An 18,997-nucleotide genomic window follows, 5' to 3' on the forward strand; every position below is an offset into this window, starting at 1 on the left:
GACGCTCTGAGCAAGCAGAGCAGTCTCTCATGAGTGGGAGCTGGCTCAGGAAGTTCTTTTGGAGATCTTCGCCCTTTGAGGAACCCCACAAGTTGATCTCTTCACCACCAGTGTCAACCGGAAATGTGAAAGATTCTGCTTGCGGGAATTTCCTCCAATAGGAGCCTTAGGGGACGCGTTCGTAGTGGAGTGGGCCTTCCCACTGCTGTATGCGTTTCCTCCAGTCCCTGACCTTCTGAAGGTGTTGCAGAGGTTACAGAGGTTCGGTTCCCGGATAATACTCATTGCTCCGGCATGGGCCAGAAGAGCGTGGTACCTGGACCTTCTCGACATGTCCATCTGCCCTCCACGCCGTCTTCCCTACCGAGACGATCTGCTCTCATGGGAGGGGGGGTCAGGTTCTCCATCCAGAGGTCAAGTCTCTCAGCCTTCATGCTTGGTATCTGAAAGGTTGAGGTATAAGGATTGGGACCTCCCCAAAGATGTGATGGAGGTGTTGATTTCAGTCAGAAGGCCAGGAACGAAATCCCTGTTCCGTTGCCGTTGGACAAAGTTCTGCGACTGGTGCAGGGTACAGAATGTGGATCCTTTCCGATGTTCCATTCTTTTGGTCTTGTCTTTTTTGCTTTCTTTAGCCCACAAGGGCCTGCAAGTAGGTACCATTAAGGGTTACCTGGCGGCACTGTCCATATTGAAGTGCTCGTCTGAGGAATGTTCTTATTTTAAGATCCCTTTGATTTCTCAATTTCTATAAGTGCCTACTAATGTGTTTCCGCTGTCGCCTTTCCAGGTGCCGGGATGGGATTTGAATTTGGTTTTAAAGTTCCTAGTGGGAGCTCCGTTTGAGCCGTTACATTCTTGTCCGTTGCGACTGTTGTCCTTTAAAACTGTATTTTTAGTTGCGGTTACTTCCGCACGCAGAGTGAGTGAGGTGCAGGCACTTTCCGCCAAACCACCCTTCACTGTGTTCCATAAGGACAGGGTTGTCCTTAGGGTGCGGCCTTCTTTTCTTCCGAAGGTTGTGTCCGAATTCCATTGGAGCCAGAAGTCATTCTTCCGGCATTTTATCCTCCTCCACATACTGGTAAGGAAGAGGAGAGGCTCCATAGGTTGGATCGTAGGCGAGCTTTGAGTTTCTATCTCTCGCGGATGTCCCAGGTCAGAGTGGACGATCAGCTCTTTGTTGGTTATGCTATAAGGCGTTTAGGTCAGGCTGTGTCCAAGCAGACCTTGTCCAGATGCATCATTTTGACGATCTCTGAGTGTTACCGTTTGGCGGGAAAGGACCCTCCAGTAGGCTTACGGGCTCACTCTACTAGGGGTATGGCTGCCTCCACTGCCCTTCAGAGGGGTGTTCCGATTTGCAATATTTGCGAAGCAGCCACATGGGCCTCTGTCCATACTTTTGTGAGACATTATTCTTTGGATTCTATCCATGGGCAGGATCTGGCCTTTGGTAAGGCAGTCCTCTATTCAGCAATGTGATTGGGCATTTTAAATTTATGATATTGTAAATTCTTTTTCCAACCTCCATACGTTGGTACTGCTTTGGGAGTCTGTCATAGATGTGGAATACGTCGGCGGACACAATCCCCTCAAAGAACAAGTTACTTACCTTATCTGGTAACGTTCTTTCGATGGGATGTTCCTCCGACGTATTCCACATCGAACCCTCTCAGCCTGTCCCTCTACAGAATTTCAATTGCAATTGCAGCTTATGTTTCCGCAAGGCTTTCTGCAGTCATACTGGCAGGAGATTGGTGCCACACGTTCTGGGAAAAAACTACAACTGAGGCTATGGGCGCCGTGCGTCCTATATATAACATCCGGTAACGTCGAACCTCGACGGAGGCCCTCAAGGGACAACGTTGTGACGTCATTGACACAGGATGCCTATGCCGAATAATTTTCCGAAGCAGCACAGCTGTGTGGTCATTACCTGTCATAGATGTGGAATACGTGGAGGAACATCCCATCGAAAGAACGTTACCAGTTACCAAGGTAAGTAACTTGTTCATTTGTTCAATTAGTCAGTGAAATTAACATGTATCAAGTTTATTGCAAAAGAAATCAATGAAAAGAAAAACACTTGCTTCTAAAATAAAAAAAATTGGAAATCAAAAACAACGCAAGACCAGTTCAGCAGCGCGATGATTAACACTTTCTACAAATGACCTGTAGATGGTGTGTGGAATACCACAAAATGCAATGCTGAAAAATGTAATTAAAGCTAATTATCTCGGGAACGGGATGACCTATCTAGCTAGAAATAGTTTCATTAATTCAGCAATTAAATAAAGAATATTCCATGGAAAATTCATGACGCCAGAACTCATCGTTCATGAGAAGTTACATCCCCAAGATCTTAGCAACATACAAACCTACAAAAACGACTTTGTTATATATAATAGATTGTTAGTTGCAGTTTTCAGCTAAAAGCCACGAAAGTGGCTGAAGATGAACAACCAGTATTCAACCCAAGAGCTTCACTCCAGTCAGAGGGATGGAACAGTTAATGCAAAGATTCCTCGCATATTCAGCACAAACATCGGTAAAACCAACCAATTGCTGCATCCCATGGTTTGGAGCATTTAAATGTGCTGCTGTGCCAGCACAGTAAGCTGCCTATGTTGGCGCTAACCATACACTGTTGAGCCAAATAATTACAAAGGATGTATTTACAGACCCAGGAAGCAGTTGACAACCATGGCAAGCTCAATGTATTCATCGCCCTTGGTGTTAAATATCTTCTGTATTCAGTCCTTCATTGCTCCAAAACTGTTCAATTCTCTGCCGAATGATGATGTCTTACAATCTCCATGAAGACCTCTTTCTCTGTACACCTAGCTCGTCTTGGCCTCCTCCCCTACTTGGCAGCTTAGGGGAAAAAGGAATGCTGCTGCCTCCTCGCCTTCCTTCTGTCTCCTCTGTGCATCCATCTTTAAATCGATAGGAAACTGGCTTTATTATGTTAGCTTCACTCTTGAAATATATCTTTTTTTTTTTCTTTGTTTCAAATTGTTTTGGAAACCGTGTTCATTCCTTTAAATTGCAGATTGTCTACATGTATATTTTTCATGTCCTTTGATCGTAAGCCTTTGAAACGCTTAACAGCTATAAGATGGAAGACCGATGTATTACAATTTTGGAGATTGATCTTATTTAATGTGTCCCTCTGTAATTGGACAAGACTATTCTTCATTTATTTTTCTTTTGTGCCCAATAAAACATGCATCTAGAAAATACATAAATATTAAGCTTTATTTTCAAGATTTCGAAGATGAGGAATATTTCACCTAAATGAATAAACATGTGCATTTTTGCTTCTATTTCTAATCTTTTCTCCTTTTTTTTCCAAAGTCTCCACTTTTTGTACTGTTCCTTGACTGCATGTGGCAATTGTTGGAGCAGTACCCTGCTGCTTTTCAATTCACTGAAACCTACCTGACTGTGTTATACGATAGCACCCGAATCTCTCTATTTGGCACTTTTCTTTTCAACTGCCCTCATGAACGAGTGAAGCAAAGCACTGTAAGTAAAAACATTTCTTTTTACAATATAACATCCATGAAGCTGTACTGGAATGTCCTTATTTGATATGAATGTTTTTCAAACAAATATAAATGTGTGCATTATCACTTGAGGTGCATCTAGCTACTCATCTCGTGTGTGTGTGTGTGTGTGTGTGTGTGTGTGTGTGTGTGTGTGTGTGTGTGTGTGTGTGTGTGTGTGTGTGTGTGTGTGTGTGTGTGTGTGTGTGTGTGTGTGTGTGTGTGTGTGTGTGTGTGTGTGTGTGTGTGTGTGTGTGTGTGTGTGTGTGTGTGTGTGTGTGTGTGTGTGTGTGTGTGTATATATATATATATATCTATCATGGGTGCTGTACACCTCACAGTAGGGTTAGAATTACGGGAATGTCCCGTTGACGTCTTATTTTAAGAATTAAAATAAATAATGCAATACTCTGCACCAACCACTAGATGTCGGCCTATTCAAAGCATGTATATCCAAGCAAATACAAGCATTAGAAAGATGATTACTGAAAGATAATGTTTGCCAAATGTATATATCTTGATTTGGGTTTTTGTGCCGTAGAAGTTAATGAGTACTTACACGTCCTGCACATTAAGGAATCTACATCCCTTTACCCGTTCTTAAGATGGGTGACTACTTAGGGTGGGCAGATGCCCTGTGTCCTAATTTGGGACTGGCGCATTGGCTGTCTTAATGTGGCATAGAACCCACAGAGTCACAAGAGTGGAGAACCTCTTGTGCGTATCATTTGCAATTGGGGGGGGGAAATGCAGAGCAGGAGTAAAGTAGGTGTGACTTTTTCACATTGTGAAAAAATGTTGCGATTGTCAACCCCTGGATTATAAAGATGTAACAAGGACAGGTATGTTGTGAAAAAAGTCACACTTGTGTATGAGCGTGATATAAATAATCATATCATACACTTGCTGTGTTTAAACAAGTAATTTCTTTGTCCCTCCTAGTCACTGGCATCTGAGTAAGAAAGGCCTACATGCTAAAGCTAGGATACCAGTTGTATAATAGTGCCATTATTGTACTGTCACACCTTCAAGTGCTCTGAAGCAGTTTTTGTGGTGTTTAGTCCCATACAAAAGACACGGCAAATAGATTTGGCAGTGTCGTGTAGGTTGATCTTTTAGTAACCAATGCCTTAAAATGTATAATAAGTTGAATATCAAAAAACAGTAACAGCTAGTCTTTTATGGTTATATTGGAAAAACTTGAGAAAAGTCTTTTTGTGTACTTTGCTTCCTTCCCCGTTGCTTTCCTGCAGGACCAGCAACAATTAAGTAGTTCATGCTACATTCTGATCGTCTGTGTTGGCTCCAAGAAAGGATGTTAACACTGCACCTTTGCAGCCTCTGAACTCTGACTCCATCCCTCCCTCCACCTTCAGTCCTTTTTAACTCCCACCCCCCACTCCTCCTCTCCCTGTCAGCCTGTATGAACCCTCTCTGGACCCCATGTCCCAGATTCTTAGTGGGTTTAACGGACATGCCCAGCTAACTTAAACCCCTGAAGGTTTCCTCCTCGTCCATGCTCTGAATTGGGGGTTTGAATCCTGAAGGGGCCCTTTACCTAGCTTGTCTCAACCTCTTTGGCTCTGTGGTCTCTGACTATTGAGTCAGTGGCTCTACTACTTCAGTAGGACCTGCTGTACTAACACTGGGGTCTCCCTGTCTTTATCCCCGAGTTCCACAAAGTTGAGATGCCTGCCGTTGGTTCTGCCCATTCCACAGAGATTCCGATCTCTGTGAATGGGACTGTTTCACACCACACAAAATCCCAGAACTAGTTAGCGATCATTTAGGCTTTGGATTTGCCATCCAGGCCTGGTGTTGCCTTGGTGCATCCAGAATCTCTAGCGGCAGTTACTGAAAGGCCCAGACTAGAAGAGTAAGAGAACGGCCAAAGTGATAACATTGCACTCAAGAAATGATTCCCAGAAATAAACAGTTTGAAGCAAGACAAAAAACTCTGCAAATCAGCCATTATCGAATGGGATGTATGGTTATATCAAGAAATCGATTAACACACCCTCTAGTGCTTACCAGGTTTTTTTTCATTACGAATTACCTGTTCGCATTTGTGATTACACCGACAAATACATTCAAGCTGAAAAGTGCTCTCCGTGAGTGAACTTGGTTCCAAAATGTCTTCGGGTATTTTGGTTATGATAAACTGTTTGATAATTAACGGCCCAAACGAAGAGTTTTTAGATTTATGAATGCACTTTTCTCCCATTGTAGTATTTTTTATATTTGTGGCACTGCATAGCTTGACTAATTTATTTTAACCTTTACCCATGCTTCTTTTTCAGGAATTTGCTATTAGCAAAAATATCCAACTTGGAGATGAAAAAGGTCTAAAATTCCCTTGTGTTTGGGACTGGGCTCTACAGTTTACTGCTACGGATCGAGCCCTGTTTAATAGCCCCTTGTATGTTGGAAAGAGTGTTACATCTATGCAAAATGGATCTGTGAAATCTTTTAAACGAACAAAGGTAATAATAAAATGCAACCCTGTCAAATTACACATTGATGGATGCAGAGGTGGGACAATTGCTGTGGTCCCAGTCATTCACAACACAGAATCACGCACTTGTTACAGGAAAGCAACATCACATACCGTTAGTCCATTTATTTCAACCTTCAGTTGTTCTGTTGTATGCTTTGTGGTCAGAGTAGCGTTGTAGCTCTTTCATGTCATAGGTAAGGAAACAAAAGTCCAAGAAAGCAGTGGATGGCAAATCATTTATGTTCCTTTTACACTACTCTTACATTACGATTATCAAGGACGTCCAGCTTCAATACTTTACAATATACAAAGCATGTTAACCTATGAAATATACCAAAGCTGGAGAAATCCAGTTACAAATAAGTGACTAATTTTTCTTACTTTGAGTCTTTACTATCAGTCTGGAAGTTGAAGCCATAGGGTTCTGGGGCGATTGCTTAAATAATGCTCATCTATTCTTTGAAGGAAAACCTTTACTGTCTCGACCCTCCTTTCTGTGGCTGCATTCTTGGTCATCTTCTGGACCAATAGCCTTGCGAAACAGATAATGCTTTGCATGATTAGTGCTGCATTTCCTAATTTCACTTTTCATACCATAATCGAGAAATATGCAATTCCCCTGAAGCTAATGTCACCTGGCTAGTGGGCTTCAAAGAAACCTATTGGTGCAATATGTACGGTGGCCATGGCCAAAGGGTATGGCTAGTGGGCTCTGAAGAAGCCAACATTTTCTGAAAAGAAATGAGTTAAGACAGAGTTAAGGTGATCTGATTTAACTCAACAAAACCCCGGAAATTCAGCACTCCCACTTAAGTCCACCTTAATTATGCGTCCCCCTGTTGCACAGCGTATGACCAGACATTACTGATGACATCACTAATTACATCATATGACATCACTGGTGCCACTAGTGACATACCTGTCATCACTGATGAAATCAATAATTGACCAAAATGGACAATACTGATTATATGTTGGAATATCTTTAGTCACCTCTTTTAATACATATTTTATTTCTCTTCACAATAATAACACACAACTATCAGATGATTACTTATGGCGCATTAATTTGCACCCTAATATTAGTAAGCAATTACAATGGGGAACATACTTGATTCTATTTCAGGTATTTCAAACCTATTATATATATTTGTAGTAGTACAAAAAAATAGAACTAATGTAAGTGTTATGAAAATAGAAATGGTAAATATTTTAAAAAATTCAATTCTCCTTATGGTAATAAAATTACATTCACACCCAGGAAAGGGCGCTCAATCAGATGGCTGGAACAGCAGGAGAGAATACACAATCCCTGCCCGCTGTCCCAGCCACCCAAGGCCCTTTCACCGAGTGGCACTTTTTTTTTCTTTAAATGCAGGGAGGCAACAGGGAGCCCCCAAAATGACCAGATTTCTTTTCTAAATTACACATTTTATTAAAAAATAATCACATGTAAGAGAAAGTGCCTTTGTGCATTGTGATAGTATAGAATCTAAGAATTCGAAGTTTGGTTAATCTACAAAACAATACTGTTACTTATACTACATAATTGTGCTTGTACACTGCATTTAAAGAAAGAAGGGCCCAACATAATGTACAATGCAAATATGAAATATGTACATATGTTATGTCGCAAAACAATTCTGATAACTCAATGTAAATAATGAAACCAGTGATCTCATCTGTGTGGTCATACGCTGTGCAACAGGGGGAGCATAGTTATGGTGGGCTTCAGGAGTTGTGTTGCGTCTCTTAATGCTTTTTCACTGTATATATATGTGGTAAACAGCGAAACGTCGGTGCTTCAGTTTTTACCTGGCTTGATGATTTTAACACAATAAGATTTTATTTTTGCAAGAACCAGCATGGTGAGTTTAAAAAAAATTATTTGCATTGATTCCATGCAAATTCTGTTTTGCCCTGCAGTACCCACGGTTGCCACCGTATAGTTAAGGTGAGTCGGACTCCCATAGGAACCTCGTAAAAATGAATTGCTGATAACTTTGATACTTCAAACAGATTTGGCCGATATTTTGAAGTCAATTGGGGGAGCGTGTGTCCCCTAAAAACTGCAAAGTGTGGTAAAGATTTGTTTAAAAAAAAAAGTTAAGGAAGCAAACAATTTAAAAATGTAAGTTGCCGCCTACTTCCCATTCATTTTCCCATACACAAAGGTCAATTTTTGCCAGACGGCACAGCCTAAACCGCTGGATGGATTTGGACCAGATCAGAAACAACTTGGGCACAAAGCGTTGGCTTGAGGCCTTTTTGTGATTTTGGATTATTCCACGCAGTCGTTTTTTAAATATCTGACAGTGAAGCGGGTGCCCCCTTTGCCAAAATAGATAGCTATATCCCAGGTAAATTGACAAAACTGGGTGTTTTTAGAAAGGAAACGGCTGCCATATTTGTTTTTGCTCAATGCGAGAGATAGCTGTGGCCATAGCAGAGGCTATCAAAAAATGAAATGCAGGAAAAAAGCCATTTGCAGGTCAAAAGTATGCAAATGCCAACAGTCTAGACATGTGAAATCAGTCCTTGCTCTTGCACTACCAGAGGGCTATTCCATTATAAGAAAAAGACAGAACCATTTCAAAAGGGGGTGGTATTTCCCTCATCTCAAAAATTAACCTGAACATAAGAGAAATACCAAACTTAGTCTGCCCATCAGGAGAATTACTGTCCACCAAAATCACCATCTCTGCCACAGATTCCCTAACTATACAACTCATATACTGGCCCCACTGCCTCCTTCGAGGAGGACATACCTGCTCTACCAACCACAGTCCTAAAACCTACGTCCAAAGTACTCATCCTAGGAGACTTCAATCTAGGACTCGGCGATGGCACCGATGACAAAGCTACAACCCCAGCTAACACCATAGAAACACAAGGTTTCACCATGCTCACTGCAGCCCCCACGCATGCTAAAGGGCGCACGTTAGACTGGCTCGCAGACCATAATTGCCTGACAAATATTACAAATAACAACCCATGTCCATGGTCGGACCACAATAAAATACTATTCTCTATCAGTACACGCTTACATACAAGCATGCACACCTAATATCATTGCACTTGCTACCGAGACGCGCAATCATCGTAACATCACGCCAGACAACATGCTCCCTTTGCTCGCACCACTCACTACATACATTGGGAACACTGCCAATCCTTCCTCCTTGGTTACCACCCATAACCAGGTTATGGAGGCAGCAATTAACAAAGTGGCATCCATGGGCAACCACAAAGCCAAACTTAAATACCACATCAGTCATTGGTTCTCCTCCGAGCTAAAAACATTAAGGAATAAAAAACAATGCAGAAAGTAATTGGGGGGGGGAAAAAAACACTCTCCTGCAACAACTATTCACCTCCCTAGCCACAGAGTACAAAGAAACTATCTTCCTAGCAAAGAGCAATGCATATAACGTGCACATCGAGAATGTTAACTCTGGTACCAAAGAGCTCTTTTCCGTCCTATGGGAACTAGAAACATCCTCACCGACCCCTGACCTCTGCATCAAGGACCAAGCTTGGTGTGAAAGTATCCAAAAAACACTTATGGACAAAATATCATCCCTTGAATTTAAGATTAACCAAATGAAACTGAAACTTGCCCCAACTGACCAACCCACACTAGTTCAGAACCCACCTAAACCATTCCCCAGATTTTAATTCACTCCTATCACCATAGAGGAGGCTATCAAAATGATAAAAGGCCTAAAACCTTCAAGATGCCAAAGCGACATCTGTCCAGCCACGCTAGTCAAAGTCTGCGTAGACAACTTGGCGCCATTTATCACCTCACTTATAAACAACTCCTTCACCTCCAATAAAGTACCAGAAAACCTGAAGGAAGCGTCAGTACTCCCCCTACTGAAAAAAAAACATGCTAGACCCCAATGTGCCAACTAACTACAGGCCTATCACGACTGTACCTTTCTTATTAAAAAATATTAGACGGGGTAGCCTATGTACAAATCCAAAACTACCTTGAAACGCATAACCTTCTTGGCCTTCGCCAAACAGGTTTTCGCCCAGGCCCTGGCCCAGAAACGGCCTTGCTAGATCTTAAAATCAAAATTAATCAAATCGGAGACAGAGGTGACCTTGCCGTCCTTCTCTTACTAGACCTCTCGGCAGCATTTGTTTTAGTGAACCATAAAATCTTAACGTCGCCACCTAGCTAGCAATGCCCATTTTTCCAACATGCCTTAAAATGGATTGATTCTTGACCAACCAATCTATGCAAGTCTTCTCATCCACGGCGGCTGCCCACCCCACTCCTGTCACCTGTGGAGTCCCACAAGGATCCTGCGTCTCGCCTACCCTGTACAACGCATTCACAAAACCCCTCTTTGATAGACTTGACAACTTGCGTGTCACATACACAAACTATGCGGACGACACCCAAACAATTCTATCAATTACGGGGGATTATGACATACTCCAAAACCCTCAATGCTATCTACCTCGCTCTCCAAGCCTGGATGGCTCAACACGAACTCTGTCTTAACAACGATAAAACAGAGATCCTGATCACAGGCAGCTCAGTGAGTTTCAAAAACCTTCCACCATCCTACAAAACTGTCAACATACATGGCAACAGCATTACGATGGCCAAAGAAGTCAAAACGCTAAGGGTATACTTAGACTTATCTCTCACCCTCTCCTGACAAGTTAATGCCATCACATCGGCTACAACCTACACTGCCAAACATATCACTGCATGCAGACCCTACCTGACGATAGAGAACCGTGTCACCTTGGCCAGAGCATTGATCCTCTCCAGGATCGACTATTGCAACGCCATCTTCGCAGGCTGCGCAGCAAAAAACATTAATAAGCTCCAGATCATCCAAAATAATGCAATCGCAGCGGCTTTCAATATCCGCAACACTGACCACATTACTACAGCCAGAAGCAACATTCACTGGCTACCAGTAAGAGATTGCATTACATTTAAAATACTGTCTCTTACGCATAACACCGCTCCACGTTACCTCTCCAACCTAATCTCCAAAGCTCAATCCCGCTCGGCCTACCCAGGGCAACTGACTACACAAAGATACAAAAGACAAAAAGCTGGAGGCTCCAACTTCCCTGTTATCGCAGCCAAATTCTGGAATGCTATGCCCTCAGAACAAAGAACCAACCCTTCACTATGGTCCTTTTGCAAAAAAATAAAAACCTGGCTTTTCAACCATGACATTAAGACGCCACACCATTCCTCTAACAAGCGATGGGTCGCCCCCTCTGTTCTCCATCTGCAGACAAGACTGACACAGCACAATGAGAAAATGGGAAACTGCACTATACATATGTTTTACTAAAAAGTCGAAGATCATTTGTAATTAAACACTTCAAATGTGAATAAGGAAACTATACACCATTTATACAGCATGGGTCGATACTACTTCTGTAACTAATTTTTCTGCATAACCAAGTCTCTGCAATGTAACCGTATTCTTAATTTCAAGCGGCCAGATGCCTGAGGGTTAGGCACGCTATATAAATGTAACAGATACATACAAATAAATAAATAAATGTGGGGGGTGGTGACAAGAGGACACCAAGTGAAATTTGGGATTTGGAGGGGGTCTTTTCTGGAGCCTCGACTATGGACCGAATAGCTGACATTTGAAAGCAAACTGCGTCACGGAAACAGCATTTGTTGTAGGGGGAATGGGAGAGGGCAAGGGGGTTGGCCATCATGGATGTGTGAAGTAGGCACAGAGGAGGGAGACACTTGGTTAGGGCATGTGGAGGGTGCGCGAGGGGGGAGGGGGGGGGGGTCAGGAAAGCATTTTATTCCCTGACCGTTTTTCTTATATTTGTGGCTATAATACAAGTATAGATACACAAGTGTCTGTAGTTCTGAACCTGTGGCTATAGAAAATGATTTTCTTTTTTTTTTTTATGGATATTTTTACTGACATCTGGGGTGAACATTCACTGCCCATGGCCAAAGGCCAGTAACACGATAGGCATCCGGGTCTCCCATTCATGCAGTAACTTGGACCTACCCTGCTTAGCTTCAAAGCGAGGAAGGGACACGCCGCCTCAGGCCATGTTGCCTATTCCTCTTCTGCTTTGAGCGTGGTGGTCGCTGCTTCCCCCCTGTCTCCCCACCTAACTCAGCAGAAGCTCCGCCCTCCCCGCTAGGTAAGCCCCTGGACGTCTGCAAACACAGTGCTGTGTTTTCATGTATTTGAAATTTCATGCTACAGTAGGAGAACGCATTGATTTATCGCACTAAAATTTTAAATGTGCCTGCTTTTTGTTCAGCCGACAACACATGTGGGCTGTATTTACTGTGTTACAAGTTTCTGCATTTGAAAATGGCCCCCCTCATCCTCAGCACTGAAGTGCCTCAGGGTTGCCATCGAGCCCGATCAACAAGGCTCCTGATTAGCCTGCTTGTCTGTATCTGGGCATAACGGGAGCCGGCAGGTCAGAGAGCTGGGCCCCAGCACCAAGGCCCACACAAAGGCCCTTGTCTGGACCTGTCCGGAGCTGGAGGGAGCCTCTCTCCATGGCGCCGGGACGGATGCTTATCCCCAGGCAACATTCCCTAATGAACATTTTGGCAGTGTACCCTGCAGTCAAGGACCATGAAATATCTGCTCTTACACTGTACCGTTAAGGACCCCAGATCTCCCTGCCATGGACTTACCCCTGGTTCCTCTGCCTTGGGTGCCTGTTTGATTCTTCTCCCTAGTCCTCAAACGTATCTACAAAATGCAATTTCTGTACCAACTGTTATATGTATCTGCTGTGCCTTAACCTCTCACTGAACGCTTTCTACTGCTTCTTTTTGCCTTGCTCAAAGATCGAATTCAGGAATTGCCCCCAAACCTGTACACTCTCAATTTTGTGATGTCTTTTAGTGCTTTATTGGGAATTCAAATGTAGGTGTGCTTTTAAATCTGTGCATGTTATGTTGAGGTGTGGAAGAGTCCGAAGCGGCTGTTAATGGAAGCTGAATCTCATTTTTGCTTCATACGCTGTACGTTGTGCTGGGCAGTGCGGCTTGACTTGTCTGGTCTTAGTTCCTTTCCTCTAATCCAACTTAGTCTGAGACAGCGAGCGAGAACGACATGCCAACATATAGAGAGCCTCATCGAAAGTTGGAAAGAGGCACTGGTAGGGGGAAACGAGGCGGACATCATCCCTGGCTGGACGTTGCACCGGCAAAGTAGTGGTGAAGCAGGCACAGATAATTTTTTTGACGCAGAGCGCGGCCTGTGAGCGGTAAGCCCTGAGCTGTTTGGCAAGCTTGTGCACTTGTGTGCACGCTTGCCAGGTGGACATTCTGCTGATAACTTACAAGTGCCGCCTGTTCAGGCTGTCTAGGGAGGCCAGGCTAGAGCGACTATTTTATTTTTTTCCTTTCTTTTTTCTTTTTGTTGTCCTACGGCCAAGTTCTAATTTCTGCCATCAAGGACTGTGGGGTTATAGCCCTTCAACATGAGTAAGAAGAAAGGGCAGTTATAAGTTACTTATCTGTGCCATGAAAGGAAAGACTAAACCTTGCAAAGCATGTTCCAAACGGTACCATTTTAGGTACCATCTTGGGAGCTTCGATCAATATGCTCTTCATTCTCAAGCACTGATTACTGGAACTGCTGCGGTGAGGGAAGGCTCCTTAGGTGGTAATGTTCTCCAACGGAAGATCCCAAGGTTTTTACCAGTTAGGGGTGATACACTCTATGGCAAAGTCCTGAGGCCAGACCTCAAGCCCGCGGACATGAGCATCCTTATGGAAGCAGAGGATACAAGGATCGACCTGGATATCTTAGGAGCAGTCTTATCTCAGGTGGAATTGGAGGCTAGCATGCCACTGATTGAGGTGTGCGAAAGCCTGGAAGAGAAAATAAGAATGGCTGAAAGGGTATGTGAGCACCTGAGTATGTCACTTTAACTGTTTAAGAGGGGGAGGTGATTTTAACCTCGTCCTCACAGTACACACCATCTGTACAGGGGGACCACTCCTTACAGGATCAAGCATCTTCAGCTGGTCGAGACTAATGCACCATGGGACTCAAATCCTACAGATGCAGGGACATCTTCGTTGGCAGCCTTGAACATCATCCTACAAGCAATAATCACAAAATGGGGAATAGGCATAAAGTCCCATTGGTGTGCGCTTTGCAACGTATCTGAAATAAATCTTGGGGGCGGAGGGGTGAACTGCAGCGGTGCTGTGGTCAGAATGCTGGGTATGCCTATCCCTGTTCAGTAACTAGTGAATTAATTGCAATTGTTGACCAGCGCTGTCGCTGAAAATATTCTGTATGCCCTTCAGTTCATCGCGATGTAAGACATATGATCACAATGTTTTAATCATGAAAAAACATTCTTGTGCACAGTTTATTAGTAAAGTCTGTCCAGCCGACACGTGTTTTGACATTCAAGTCATTTTCAAGGCTGGCATGTGCATCACAAAATGAAATGGATATTAAACATTCAAACAATAATTGTAAACCCGAACATAATCAAGTGAAAAATTACACATTGTATTATGAGACAGTATTGTACATCCAAATAATAAAATATCATGGATTTACATACCCATAATAAGGTGGACGGGTTCATTGTGGGAGAGAGTAGATCGGAAAGAACGGGAAAGCATTTCATTACTTGCATGAATATGTACAACCTATATATTAAAACATATTGTGCTGTGAGCGAGGCTCGCGCGCCACGAATCAACCATGCGCGGACCCCGCGCCCAAAATATTGGCACCACTAAGTGCATTTGAGTGATTACTCGGGGTGATTCAATATACAAGCGTGGATAAAAATTAAACCAGTATTCTGCAGTTGAGAATTAGTATATTCGGCATAGGACAAGAGGTGAAGCCCATAAGATTATAGAGTGAAAAATATTATCACCAAAATTAAGTATGAAGGTATTCCCGAAAGAGAAAATTAATATGACGTCTCACCCTACTGCTTGTGATTCACAATGCTCCCGACATAATATTTGGATCAGCATAACGCAACCTTCTATCTGTATCTGTTGATGTGTAAACATATTGTGCAAGGTTTTCGTTAATTATAACCAGGGCATGGTTGTAGTATTCACAATACCACATTGAAAAGCTATTAAGTGAAAAGTTATCTTGCTCACCATCAAAATTTTGAGAAAACTAAATCGTACATCTGTACTGGTTCCATTTGTCTTGGTAAATGTGCTTTCCCCCAAGCAGCTATATGGTGTCTTTCTCTTAATTTGGATAGTGTTCCTCCTACAAGAGAAATGTATCTATTGCTACTCATTCTGAGAATTCAGAAGAATAACTAAAGATTAAAATGTTGTGAGTGCTTACCTATATCCACAGGCTTAATCCCAGACTACATGTTCCTGATACTGTTTAGGCACGATTCCGCCGAGTGCAGCACATTAAATAACGTTGAACGCGCAACTTAACGGAACCAAAATGTATATGTATGCGCATGCGCGAGAGAAAATGCTACTCTTTTACACAGCCTCACAGTGCGAAAGGTGTTCCTGACAGCGAGCATGCGTTAAGGAACACACGTTCATAAATATCTAATGTACATATTGTTTTATATGAAAGATTGTGCGAGGTATTTGCTTGTTCCATTTCACTACTTAATGCAAGTAGTATTCAACACTAGTACGGATGTGCTAAATTTAAATGGCTAAAATATATAGTGTTTAATAGATCAAATAGTGTTAGCATGTGCCATGACTCCGTGTGAGATCAATAATACGTTGAATAAATCAAGTAAAAAAATATAACGCGGCTGTTATGTAGTGGGGTGCATACTAACTGGGTGGACTCTTATATCCATACGCTGTATGTTATTTAGGAGAATCAGAAAGTACTAACAACTGACCAGATAAAGCTAATTGTAGAGTATCCCTGTTATAAATCATATGTGAGGTGGTGTCTCTTGGGCGCGCCGTCCACACAGAGCAAAACACGTAACGCGCGCCCCGCCCAGCAGTGATATATCATTTACATCAACAAGGTAGACTAGATTATAGTTATACGACAACATGTGAAAAAGAATTTCTATTTGTTAGAATTGAAACTGAATATTCCTTTAACTACCAACAGTGATCAAGGCATTATACATACAAACATTTCGTAAACAATTATTGTTTGAATGTTTAATATCCATTTTGTGATGCACATGCCAGCCTTGAAAACGACTTGAATGTCGAAACACGTGTCGGCTGACAGACTTTACTAATAAACTGTGCACAAGAACGTTTTTTCATGATTAAAACATTGTGATCATATGTCTAACATCGCGATGAACTGAAGGGCATACTGAATATTTTCAGGGACAGCGCGACAGTGCTGGTCAACAATTGCAATTAATTCATCCTACAAGCATTTATCAGATTGTATGACATAATTGCCCTAGATGCTGAGGCTAACACGATTTCACTAACCCACATCAGTAAACAACTTGGGGAGGGGCACTGCCGTCATCCCCATAACCAAGGGACGGCACTGAATCAGATGAGTAATCTTAACCACCAGGTACAAGCCCCTACTCTGTCTGACGGCTTGGTTCAGGAATCCACGCCCTCAGCGATTGCGCCTGTGGCTCTGTCAATAGTAACTCCGTCTGAGAACCTCGGACCACTGCAGGCTAAGTGTAGGAGGAACTTAAAAAAATCAAAAAATGTAAAGAACAGGAGTCAAGATCACCACAGAGCGTCCAGAAAGTTCCTGAGGTCTATTCTTGGACTCACTACCAACAAAAAGGATCTGGATGATCTGCAGAACAAGGTAGACGACAAGAGAGGATAAGGCTAAACAACCGCTAGGAATGGGTAGAAGTAACCGCACACCCCTTTGAGGCGAGAAGAGGCGCCGGCTAAGACCCTTTCTGGTACCAGTAAGGCAGCCACAGCTCCTAGTCCCAGATTTGGGATAAATGTTTTTCTACAAATGACAACCCCTAAAACCTGGCAAAAAAAGAAGACGGAGCAGTTATGAAGGGTGTCTGCATTCGCACAGTCCCAAAATGTGACACTTGCCCCATCAATTTTTAATCTGTCTTGACGTGGAAAAAAAACATTCCATTGAACAGACGCTGCATCTTGACCCTACTGGCTTTAATTCCTGCATTAAAACCCATCTTCTCAGCAGACATTTAATTTGTCCATCTGTATGATTGCGAGAAACTCTGAAAGTGTCTTATTCTTTCATTCAAAAACTTGTAAACGACTGTCAAGAAGAGTTGTTGATAAATGGGTTTGAAACCTACTATCAGAAAGGGAATGAGGAAGCCTCATAAACGAGAAGGAAAGACTGACCATTCACTGACACTTTGAACAGGACCAATGGAGGCAGGCCAAACAGAACAGGGACACAGCAGGATGGGGGGTGGTTATTGATCTCCCTTCCAATCTGCCAAAGAAAACATCCAGGCTTCTAATAATATCTCCCTCGTTATTTGCAGTTGGAATTCGAGAGACCACAAATCGTTTTAAAATACAGACCTGAACGTGCTATTTAAGGGGACAGATGTTATTTTTATACAGGAAACCTGGTTAATGAAGGCCCACTTTTTGGACGGTTATAGATCTATTGCCAGTATCGCCAAAAAGGGGCAAAAAGGGACACCGGCAGGAGGGTTACTAGTGGCAGTAAAAATGGAAAATTGTAGGTCCTTAAATCTAGTCGAAACTAATACCGAAGGTGTGCTGATCACCAAAGTTATTGATATGCGGGAGGAGGGGTCTCTAAAACCAGATTCACCTAATCAACATCTACTTTAATCCCAGGTCGAGCGTGTTCGAGCGAGTTAGTAATGAGATTGAAAACGCTCTGCTTGACTGGGACATAGAGTGCGAAGGAAGGCCTATTGACTTGGGAGGAGACTTCAATTGCAATTGTATGGTGACAGCAGGGGACCACTCTGGGTGGGACGACAGGGTGACGAAAAAAGTATCAGTACCGACTGTTCTAAAAGAGCTAATATAGAGCACGAGTGGTCCCTCTTTCTACCCAGATGGGACTTTACTCAAACAAATTTGATGGGGGACGGGAAGCTTAAGGATATTCCTACCTGGGCCAATGTTTATGTGTTTATGTTTAGCATTTGTATAGCGCACCAGGTACCCAAGGGCTTAAGGGCGCTTAGAAAATGACAACACAAACAATACGAAAACAGACAAGAGTAGAAACCAACTCCAAAACAGGTTCGTATGCAGAAATCATAACCAGGTCAAAGTCCGGCCTACGAGAAGAGAGCGGTTTTCAGCCCCTTTTTAAAAATTTCTACAGAGGTGGTAGTCCTCAAAGTGACAGCCAGCGAATTCCAATTAAGGGGGGCTGCTGAGATGAAAGCTGAGTCTCTGGATTTTTTGGTTTTCACGCGTGGCATAGCCAGAGTGTTTGTTTCGTCCGAACGAAGGGATCGGATATTATTTTTTACTGAGACTAGTTCTTTCAAGCAGAGTGACATAACTCTGTGTATGCATTTTTGAGTGATAAGGAGCAGTCTAAACATAATCCTGGCCTGTACCGGTAACCAGTGTAGGCTGCACCGAGCCTCCGGCACATGGTCTCTTCTTGATAAGCCCTTCACAACCCTAACTGCGCCATTCTGTATGACTTGCAGCCGGTGGATGTCCGATACTGGCAACCCTACAAGTAGACTACAACAATAGTCAATCTTAGAGCCGATTATGGCTCTTGCCAGAGTTTCGGCATTAGATTCTGATAGAAAAGGTCTAAGGCAGCGAAACAGCTTAAGAAAATATGAAGCAGATGAGACCAAATTATTCACTTGGGCGTTCATACTCAAATGCATTCACCTCTGCAACTATTCATTTTATATTCACAAGAAATATAGATTGCACTAGGCTCCAACATCTCGAGATAGTTCACATCACTAGGAGCGATCACTTCCTCTTTTTATGCTCATGGTTCTAATGCCCACCTAGTGG

At 42.8% G+C, this 18,997-nt stretch overlaps 1 protein-coding gene across 1 annotated transcript in view; it reads left to right on the forward strand.

The window, feature by feature from the left end:
• The window catches only part of MTMR10 (myotubularin related protein 10), a 431,932-nt gene that overhangs the window by 375,147 nt on the left and 37,788 nt on the right, over positions 1 to 18,997 (forward strand). Inside the window, exons 14-15 of the mRNA XM_069624915.1 lie at positions 3,361 to 3,531; positions 5,852 to 6,034. Coding sequence (XP_069481016.1) covers positions 3,361 to 3,531; positions 5,852 to 6,034 — 354 coding nt within the window. The remainder of the gene's footprint in view (positions 1 to 3,360; positions 3,532 to 5,851; positions 6,035 to 18,997) is intronic.

The sequence above is a fragment of the Ambystoma mexicanum genome, chromosome 11, assembly GCF_040938575.1.
Source record: "Ambystoma mexicanum isolate Mex_15411 chromosome 11, UKY_AmexF1_1, whole genome shotgun sequence".
Lineage (NCBI taxonomy): Eukaryota > Metazoa > Chordata > Amphibia > Caudata > Ambystomatidae > Ambystoma > Ambystoma mexicanum.